Source organism: Nothobranchius furzeri, chromosome 11 (genome assembly GCF_043380555.1).
Source record: "Nothobranchius furzeri strain GRZ-AD chromosome 11, NfurGRZ-RIMD1, whole genome shotgun sequence".
NCBI lineage: Eukaryota > Metazoa > Chordata > Actinopteri > Cyprinodontiformes > Nothobranchiidae > Nothobranchius > Nothobranchius furzeri.
The window spans coordinates 2,028,511-2,038,685 of record NC_091751.1 but is presented as its reverse complement, the minus strand read 5'-3'; the positions used below and the strand labels follow the sequence as shown (position 1 = coordinate 2,038,685).

At 46.4% G+C, this 10,175-nt stretch overlaps 1 protein-coding gene across 5 annotated transcripts; it reads left to right on the top strand.

Moving 5' to 3' along the window:
• The first annotated feature begins 4,677 nt into the window (after positions 1-4,677).
• On the top strand, positions 4,678-9,585 carry LOC139061558 (DNA polymerase delta subunit 4-like). 5 transcript variants are annotated; one of them, XM_070556179.1, is made up of 6 exons: positions 5,317-6,615; positions 6,691-6,738; positions 6,836-6,963; positions 7,118-7,204; positions 9,183-9,294; positions 9,438-9,585. In XM_070556179.1, the coding sequence occupies exons 1-6, from the start codon at positions 6,566-6,568 to the stop codon at positions 9,460-9,462; spliced, it is 450 nt and encodes a 149-aa protein (XP_070412280.1). In that variant the 5' UTR covers positions 5,317-6,565; the 3' UTR covers positions 9,463-9,585. The 5 variants fall into 5 exon arrangements, with proteins under 5 accessions (XP_070412283.1, XP_070412282.1, XP_070412284.1 ...); XM_070556180.1 differs by having other exon boundaries at positions 5,320-6,611; XM_070556182.1 differs by lacking the exons at positions 5,317-6,615; positions 6,691-6,738 and adding an exon at positions 4,678-4,820.
• Positions 9,586-10,175: the final 590 nt, after the last annotated feature.

The window sequence follows — 10,175 nt, the reverse complement described above, 5'->3', positions numbered from 1 at the left end:
TTCATCCATATTCATTATATTTTCTGGCTTTATATTAGCGTGAGTGAATCCAGCGTGGTGCAGAGCTGCTAAAGCAACGAACATTTGATATGCAATAGCTCTGATTTCAATAAGGTGAACAGGTCTCCCATTTGCTGCTAAAACTAATTCCTGAAAGGTTGAATCCAGCTTCTCATAGGCAAAGCAGGTCCTGTCTTGGTACGAAAAACACTCAGAAAAGTTGACAATGTGGCGTTGGTGGAGACCTAAACTTTTCAGTTGCTTCAGTATCCTCACCTCTCTCCTATTTTGGGAATAAAACTTCTTTTTGACAAATTTTATTGCCAAAATTTCACCTGTTCTCTCATTTCGGCACTCAGCAATCTGGCTGAACTTCCTGTAATGTGTTACTTTTTGGATTTGGTAAACATTGAATCTGCTTGCAACAGACATACCTTCCTCAATTCTGAAAGTAGAATCATCCAAACATTCCTGTGTGGATTTTGCCATTTCACTTCTTCTTGTGGGAGTCCAAAAACAAGCTTCTCTCTTCTAGACAAAGTGAGTGACGTGCTCTCGGTCCGAGGTCTATAGGTTCTGAGCTTTGATGATGTCAGAAACGCTCCTTTTATAGACGGCGCTGAGCGTGCGCGGGAGTCACGTGGTACGTGAACGGCGTCGATCCTTTATGTTACGTGCGCGTGCACGCTGACGCTGACCCCGGAGACGTCAATGGGCTGCAGCAGGAGTGTTTCCATGGTTACCATATTAACGACCCGGAGGTTCGAAATGAAACTATGACGCGCGGCTGACTTTTTTCTTTTTTTATCAAAGGCACGCAGGACCGAAGCGTCACCGACCGTTAACCACCGTTAATCGGGGCGCTGGTGTGTAAATAAAAACCAGTCTCGCCTCATGATCGGTGGTGAGAGCAGGAGGCAGCAACTGGTTTTAATGGCTTCACAATGCAACGTTTACTGAATTAAAAGCTCTGAAATTGATGTGGTGAACCAGACAATGAGCAGAAATTCACCTTAATCATTTCATTCAGGTGGACTGAGCCTGTTGATCCGTTTTCTTGGAAGAATCATTTGGCCATAGATAACTAAAAATACAGCCATTACTAGTTAAGCATCCTCGTTAGCTGGTTTAAAGTTATTCCTAGATCAAAGTTTAAAGGTTTGGTGCAACAGGCTTAGCTTTAAGCTTGGTTTAGTGTGAAAATTAAGAGTTTAAAAGAGAGATTAAAATGTAATCCCTCTAAATTGTAATAATTTAATGAAGTTTAAAGTTTAGTGCAATATAATTTTAATTGAAACCATTAATTAATTTGAATTTAAAGTTAAAGCAATTAAAACATATTAATTATGACCAATAATAATTTACACAACTCACCAAAACAAACATGCACAAACACCCAAAAATAGGACAAACTAACTCAAACATGACTACCCGCTATAGAGCTCCAGACGTCACGTGACTCTCAGAGAGTAGACGCCATGTTGGCAGGCAACAAAGGTAAACAAAATGAACGGGATCGGCTTGGATTTTACTTCGTCGGAGTTTACTTCACACTTTAAAACCGAAGAAATCGTTTTATATAGTCAGAAACATCTCAGACCCTTACCGTGCCCCTGGGATACTTTTTAAAAATGCCAGAAGCTGGACTTCTTACTGGACCTGGCCGGGGAACACCTTGGGATTTACCCGGAGGAGCTGGCCCAGGTGGCTGGGGAGAGGGAAGTCAGGGCCTCTCGACTTAGGCTACTGCCCCCGCGACCCGACTCCGGATAAGCGGATGAAAATGGATGGAAGGATGAATGGATGGATGGATGGATGGATGGATGGATGGACAAATAACAGATTTACATGTAAGTAGTTTAAATAGAGTGCTGTGCTGTTTGAATGTATAATCTGAACGCCAAGAGAAATCACTAGTCTGATTTTTTTCCATGAATAAAATAAATATGTCAGGCAGGAGCGTCTCAGGATCTGTCTGAGATCTGTCTCGGTGAGACAGATAATAGCAATCCAAAGTGCTTTTTATGTGTGATCTGACAATTGATCAACCATTGCTTAAAAATTAAATACAACTTAGCCGGTTAATTGCTGTGATCATAAAACACGTAAACGGCAGCACGCAGAACTCACGAGGCAACGTTTTACGTGACGTTTACTTGTTGCTATGAGTAATAAGACAGAAAAAGCCACACCTAAATAAGTTTAGGAAGCCCACTAAGAATCGTAATAAAAGCATTTAAAATAAACACCATACACAGTTGAGGAAACGTTGGTTTAAGTACCTGATATGAAGCGGTCGCTGCATAAGTGAAAACCTTTACTCTCGGGATCCCACAGTTTCATTTCAGCCTGGTCACTAGCGCGTTTTATTACAATGATCCAACGTTTGCAGCGCTCCGGATCTTGGGAAATCCTGTAGATGGCTCATTCCTTATGTCGTCTGCGTCTGTTCTGCATCCTGGGGCACAACAGGAATCTACCATATTTCCTGTCTGATTAAGTTTTCTGACAATAACAAATAGCCCAGCTGCCGGCTTCTGCCTGCCAAAATGGCGCCGTTTCGATTTGAATTGTTGCATGCCGGGAGAAGTGACGTCAACTCCCGGGACAACTGTACCCAACCCAACCACACACACACACACACACACACACACACACACACACACACACACACACACACACACACACACCTACAAGGACCATCCATAATCCAGCTGAGTTTTAAACAAATGATGTCCAAAGAGGTCCAACAAGTTCTTTGCTCATTTACATTTTGCTTGTAAGGATAAATGATGATGAACTTTAATGATCCTGATGGAAAATGGCAGCTGCTCCAGCACGTGCAGGAGATTTAGGCCCAATCTCAATATTCTCACTTGCCCCCTTCACTTGCGCGTTCCCGGCCAAGGGTGCGAGTGCGTAGGGTGTCCTGAATCTCAAGTGCAGAAGTTGGCCACGCCCCCATTGCACCCTTAATCTGCACTTAACCCAAGTCCGCAGTGATTCGGACCTCGAGCAAGGGGATTAACCACAAGTCACTGCTGCAGGAGAAAAGGCTCAAGTTTATTTTCTGAAAATGTGTATTTTCTAATGAAGTCAGTTAATTTTAGGACAATCAGTTAATGCTCTAAAACTTTTAGACAAAGCAGCAATAAATGCAAATTTATTTCCAACAACTGTTTGGCTGTTTGTTTAAAAGTTGTTAATAAAGGTTTTTGAAAAGAGTATCACAGTGACCAGCATCCCGGCATGCGTTGCGATCGATGATGCAATGGTCCTGTCTCAATTCTGCAGTAATGTGCACACTTGTGCACTACGCACTCAAACCCTACTGCGCACTTTCTCCAAGTGCACTTTGCTGAAGTCCGCAGGGCGAGTATTGAGATTGGGCTTTAAAAGCCTGATGGCTGCAGACATGGAGGATTTGCTGATCTCCCCGTCCTGCACTGAGCAGCCACGTACACCCGTGTGTTTTTGGTCCTTGAAGGTGTTCGAGGTGGTGGATGTAAGGATGTGCTTAGCAAAACGAAAAAGGTAACATTACGTGTGTAATGGAACACCAGCAGCTCTGTTTTAGTTAGACGGAACAATATAACCGTTTGGTGTATTTTATATTTATGTTGCTGTAATAAAATTGTGACTTTTAAATTTCAAACTTCTAATAAAATTTTACACATCTGGCATGTTGTAGTTTTTCACGACTGTTTCACACATTTCCTTGTACGTCTGACACAATACAACATGTAACTGATGCACCGACTCCTCTAACCAGGCCTGCCGAACTGCAAGCACAGCCTGCTTTACACATGACTCATCGAAAGGGAAAACACTTGTTACACACAGGGGCGCCTCCAGAAATGTTTGATAGGGGTGGCCAGATGGGGCCAAAGACATTTTTGGGGTGGCACACCAAATTGGTCCTTTGGTAACTCTGGGAGCGTTTAGCCTGTGGTGATATATTGCATTGCTCCTTTATTCCTTTTTATTTTAAAAACAGTACGTATCCAAAACATTTAACTTCAATTTTACAAACACAAATATTTCAGAAAAATGCATTTGTTATTTGCGCCCTTGGTAACACATAATCAAGAGCAACAGTCTCCAACCACTGGTGACCCTTCCTGGATGTCCCACAGACACACTCCTTCCACCAGATCAGATCGATGGCCCAGAGCAGCTCAGGTTTCTTGTCATTTGGGAGAGCATCCGTTCCCTGATCGCTCTGGTTTGCCACTGTTTCACTGCCCACCCATGCCTTATTGTTGTTTATGTCCATCCTCTCCATTCCTCAATAATTTTTTTCTGCGTGGAGATGGAAAGGGTATGACCCAAGTCCACACACAGATATACCCCTGCTCCAAGCTATGGAAGATGCACGGCGGGATTGGCCATGCCGTGCACCGTGTGTTCAGGCTAACAGTAAGTCATTCAATGGCGGGAGAATAAGTGGTCATAATGTTTTAACAGATCAGTGTTCAGCTGGTTTTTATGTTTGGTGTGTGTGTGTGTGTGTGTGTGTGTGTGTGTGTGTGTGTGTGTGTGTGTGTGTGTGTGTGTGTGTGTGTGTGTGTGTGTGTGGAGTTCCTGCAGTTGCAGTTAAACACCCATCCCCTAGAGGGCGCTGCTGTCTCAGAAACAGAGGAAGCGTGAGCATGCGAGAAGCCACCAGTAGGAGGCAGCAGAGAGGCGGACCAACCTGCTCGGGGAGAAGAAGAAGAGCTTCTCTGTTGTTGTTTTGTTCCTCAGACCTCCTGTTGTCTGCTACGTTTTTAGTTCGTGTCGCGGTTCGGCTCCGCGCACCCTGCGGTGATCCGGGACAGGTAAAGGCAGAGGTCTGTGTGTGAAAAGTTCTGCTTTCATTTCTAAACACTACATTATGAGACGAGAATCGGAAGTGATGGTAAGAAGAGCCAGCACCAGCTGACGTCTGCGTAATGCTGGGCGCGTGCTGCTGGGCGCGTGCTGCTGGGAACAGGTCACGTTCACGGACCTGACCGAGGCCATGGGTGCTGCTGGTCTTGATGTTGTTGGGCTGGCAGCGGCTTCATGAACGAAGCCTTTCAAACAGCTGTTATTACAGTAGTAATAACCTAACAGCTGGAGCGTGACGCGTAAGCATTTAGTGTGAACACAGTCCGTTTACGTGTTTGTTTCTCAGGTCCTGCGGCAGCGCAGCCTTTAAAGGTGCAAAAGCAACAACAGAGAGATGATCACCAAACAGTCCATCATGCTGGGGTTTCAGCTGTTCTCCTCTCTGAACGGCCAAAGAGGGTCTTAGGGTGTTTCTCAATGTCAAGGAACCCCACAGAGGTGTGGACTCGAGTCACATGACTTGGACTCGAGCCATTATTTTAATGACTTGACTTGATAAAATCTATAAAGACTTAAAACTTGACTCGGACTTGAACGCCAGTGACTTGCGACTTGAATCGACTTGCACGTGTTGACTTGATGACTTGAGCATATTTGATGTTTTAGCACCAAAGTGTCACGACATGGACAAAAATCATGAATCATTCTTCATCCTGGGTTTGATCTTTATAAACAGTTTCAGTTACACGTTCTGCTGTTTGAGCAAATAAAAGAAGCTGACATGACTGGAAAGACTTGTGATTACTTGTGACTTGCAAAGCAGTGACTTGGTCACACCTCTGGAACCTCCCCACCCCAGTTGCCTAGGAGACACGTCATCAGGGACCACCATGGCGTGTTCCAGTGTTCATGTTCCGTTTGTTAACCGTTTATGGCGCTTACACGTTAGCGTCGGTTCGGTCCCTTACGGCCCCAGAAATTGTTTTCACACAGGTCAGATTTGTGTTTTTGGTTCTTTCCGACCTCCCCAGCGGTCAGACTGGGACCGAGGTGACACTATGGACTGATTGGCGAGCTGAAATTACACCTACCCCCTCCGATCTGCGATGACCAATGCTTGTTGGCGTCATTGTGCATTATGGACGAATCCGGACAGCACTAGTTTCCTCATCTGTATTTACTCGGCCAGTGCAGGAAGTGGGGTAGAAGACGATCTTCATGTTCAGCTTTCATGCTAAACCCTGGGGCGCACTGACAGAGGCGTGGCCTACCTCAAACAGGCGCCACCGGACCCTCTGACCACCACCAGCAGGCAAGGGGGGTTAAGTGTCTTGCCCAAGGACACAGCGACAGACTGAGCGGGGCTCGAACCTGCGACCTTTCGATTACATGGAGAGCAATTAGCTCCTGTGCCACCGTCCGCAGACAGCCACGCTCGGGAACCATTTGGTGGTTTACACACTAGCATCGGCTCCGCCCCCGCCTGGCCGCATTCATGCCACACTGGCTTAGGAATGCGGACGGGATTCAGAACATGGGTGTTCGATAAAATTAGTGTGAAAAATAGATATCAGTGATGTCGTGTGCACGTGGGCGGGGCAAAAGAACGCAGAGAAGTCCGTGGTATAAAACTAAAGCGGCCTGCTTTTGGAGACTCTGACACTAATCCTGCGTTGCTGTGTGTGGCCACGGCACCTCGGGAGGAGGACCGGCAGCACGTCCGGTTGCAGGCGGGAAAGTCCAAGGTTACTAAATGAGAACACTCCCAACCCGGTGCAGGCGGAGTGGAGCCGATGCTGGTGTGTAAGTGGCAGATGTTTACCCCACTGCATCCATTTGTGAACCCGACTGAAGGATGCTCGTCTCACGTTGCTGCAGGACCTCTGCTCTCCAGCAGGTGGCAGTGGGAGGAAGGATGACCTCAAAGTCCGTGTGCCTCCCTCCCCTCTGCAGGAGCATGATGATATAAAAAAAAGTAAGCATTTTCTGTTCTGAGTTATTTGCACTGGTGTGTATTTCTTAGGTTTGTTACCATGACGACCAAACACGGACCGATCACCAATTCCTTCAAGGTGGTGAAGAAAACGAGGAGAGGAGGAAAACAGAACAAGAGCCCCACACCTCCTCCTGCTCCTCCTCCTCCTGAGAAAGGTGAGGATGTGCAACGTGGTGTGTGTGTGTGTGTGTGTGTGTGTGTGTGTGTGTTAGGATAAAAGATTTGGGAAGCTCTCAGTGATTGAAAGAAAGATGATTTATTAGGTAACAAACACTAAGAAAGTGTCCCCCCCCCCCCCCCCCCCCCCAGGAGACGACGTGTTTAAGACCACCAGGGAAGAGGAGTTACAGAAACTGAGACAGTTTGACCTGGACTGGAGGTTCGGGCCCTGCACAGGTGAGTCACACACCTGGCTTTGTCATAAAAGCCATAGCTAGATGGTGACTTCTGCTTCTGAGGGCCTGTTTCGTACTATTTGAAACCTGTCAGAGCAATGGGCCCCCATGGAGACGTCAGTTGTTCAGAAACAAGTTTTTATCTTGAGACGTCTCGTTAACCCAAAAGTAAGACCCTGGGATTTGATCCAATCCGGCCCCCATCAGTGTGAACTCCGCCCATTTCATGATGTAACCCTAGATCAAGCATCATGGAGCATGAAGAGAAACAAACGGCCCATTCCACGATTGCAGAGTGACCCCCACCCCCCAGATGAGCTGTTAGTGAACCGTTAACTAGCTCACACCACTCCCAGCTGGGATGAATGATTGCCCCAGTCCGTCCCTGATTCTCACCCACCTAGCGTTCAGCTAGCCGTTAGCATTTTGGTTGTGCTCCCTGCCCTGGCCTCCATCGGGTGGTTAATCCGTCTGAAAACCCAGTCCAGCAGTGGTGGAGGTTTAATACGCTCACGTTCTGGCTCGGGTTCTGAGCGCTGCTGAAGATAAAATCCAACCTTTTCTGCTTCTTCAGGAGGACCAGACTAGGTCCTGTTCCTCTTGCAGACAAAAATCCATTTTTGGGTTCTGGGCTTTATTTAAAGAGCAGACACTAAATAAGAAAGAAATCACTTCTTCGCATCTGTGGAGATTAAACTCCCTGTTTATTTTAGACTGAATTCTCCCAGAATTGGAGAACAGAATTCAATAAAACAGGCATCGGAATATAATTCTGCCTGTTTTAGGTCTTCTTCCTGAAGAATAAGCAGTCAAAAGGAAATCTAAATACAGCGTTCTATATCTGAAATTTTAACCAGCTTTCAAAGAAATAAAAATCACAACAGACATCATCAATGCTCAGAAAGAACAGACATTTCATTTCTTCATATCCTCTGTTGTCGCTGTAGCAATTAGTTTCTGCTCGGTGAGTCCCGGTGTGAAGGCTTTAGCTTCCATCCTTCTGCATCGTTTCTGGAAAATTCTTGATTTTCTGAAGTAGTTGAAGTTTTTTCTGATTCACCTGTCTGCTACGGCTGTTTAGCTGGTACACTTGGGTCTGACCACATCCACCTAATTACCACTAAATGCTTTTATTTTATTCGTTTTGTTCGTACCTGTCACCATTTATCATTTTCTATTGTACTGGACTAAAAATGGACCAGCGGCTGGCAGGAAGCTGGACCGGGAGCTGATAGGGGGCTGACAGAGAGTTGAACCGGGGGACAACGGACAAGAAGGTTTAGGCCCTGTCCACACGTAGCCGGGGATCTGCCAAAACGTAGATATTTTTCTACGTTTTGGCCTGTCATCCACACGAAAACGGAGTTTTTTCACACGAAAACGGATCTTTTTAAAAATTACGGCCAAAGTGAAGATCTGCGTTTTCTCCGTTTTGGGTGTCTGCGTGTGGACGGACAATACCGGAGTTTTAAGGTCCGCAACGTCACTTTCCGCGACAAAAAAATGCTGACATCACGTGTGCGACCTGTGTTTACACTAGCCGACAGCATGGATGCCCTCAGAGCTGCGCTCGCTTTATCAATTGTCCAAGCACTTTTTGCTTGTTTGTTTTTGCAAGAGGAATTACTGCTCCTTGCGGAAGACCACAGACGAAGGACGAGGTTAAGAACGGGGAAAGTACTGCCGCCTGCAGGTCTGGCATGTCCTTAACAACGTATTTATCCGGGTACGTGTGGACAGAGTTTTTTTAAAAACGAGGTGGTGTAGATGCAAGTTTTTGGAGGGGCGGATATTCGTTTTTAAAAACCCGGCTACGTGTGGACTAGGCCTGAGTTTAATAATAAAACAAAGAAGGAACAGCCCTGGCTGATGTAATGGTTCTGAGTTGTGAAGACAGGAGTTTAAATCTGTAAAGTAAAGCTGCTTCTTTGAGCTGTGGCTAACTCTCTGAGGATTCCTGTCTTCCCCTTTGGTTCTAGGTATCAGCAGGCTGCAGAGGTGGGACAGAGCACAGCTTCATGGTCTGGAGCCACCTGAGGAGATCAGATACCTGCTGCTGCAAACACACACTGACGCTGAATACAGACTGAGGTAACACACACACACACACACACACACACACACACACACACACACACTGCAGCTGTTCTACTAATTCCAGCTGCTGTATGTGATTAACCCTTCAGCCGTTCCCATGTGTCGTTTCCTCTCATCGGTGTGTTTTTGTCTTGCAGCCTGTGGAGAGACTACCCTTTCTGAAGGAGAGGAGCAGCCTCCTGGGAAATTCATCTTTTAATATATTGACAATTTTTGTAACCATGTTTTCTGCCTTTGTTCTGCCTTCTGTGAAAACATTTTATTATAATCTGTAAACAACTGCCACCGAGTCTCAGTGTTATGTGTGATGGCTGCTTTCAGACGTGAAATCCCTCGCCCTTTTGGCGTTTTTAAACCTGACATGGGTCACCTACATGACCAAAGGTGTTGTGTTTATACATGACAGCGAGGGTTTCACAGATTAACCAGTTTGGCTGTTAAACACGGGATGAAATATTGCACAAGATGCCAATTCAATTCAAGTTTATTTATATAGCGCCAAATCACTCCTCCTTGAACCGTCACCTTATCGTGGTGGAGCATTTTGAGTGCCCTAATGATCCTAGGAGCTATGTTGTCTGGAGCACTTAGTGCCCCTGGTAGGGTCTCCCATGACAAATTGGTCTTAGGTGAAGGGTGAGACAAAGAACGGTTCAGAAGATCTTCCATGGCGGTTAAAACGAAGAGTCGGAGTACCCGGCCCGGAGGGTTACCGGGGTCCCACCCTGGAGCCAGGCCTGGGGTTGGGGCCCGTGAGCGAGCGCCTGGTGGCCGGGCTTTCGCCCATGGGGCCCGGCCGGGCCCAGCCCGAACCGGATACATGGGCTCGTCCAACTGTGGACCCACCACCCGCAGGAGGAACATGAAGGGTCCGG

What these genes read in the sequence shown, in the direction of transcription:
- LOC139061558 (XM_070556179.1), top strand. Translation starts at nt 6,566, where the DNA reads ATGAGAACACTCCCAACCCGGTGCAGGCGGAGTGGAGCCGATGCTGGT. An exon ending in TCCTCCTCCTCCTGAGAAAG is followed by an intron (nt 6,964 to 7,117) that starts GTGAGGATGTGC and finishes CCCCCCCCCCAG; the next exon opens with GAGACGACGTGTTTAAGACC. An exon ending in GAGGTTCGGGCCCTGCACAG is followed by an intron (nt 7,205 to 9,182) that starts GTGAGTCACACA and finishes CTTTGGTTCTAG; the next exon opens with GTATCAGCAGGCTGCAGAGG.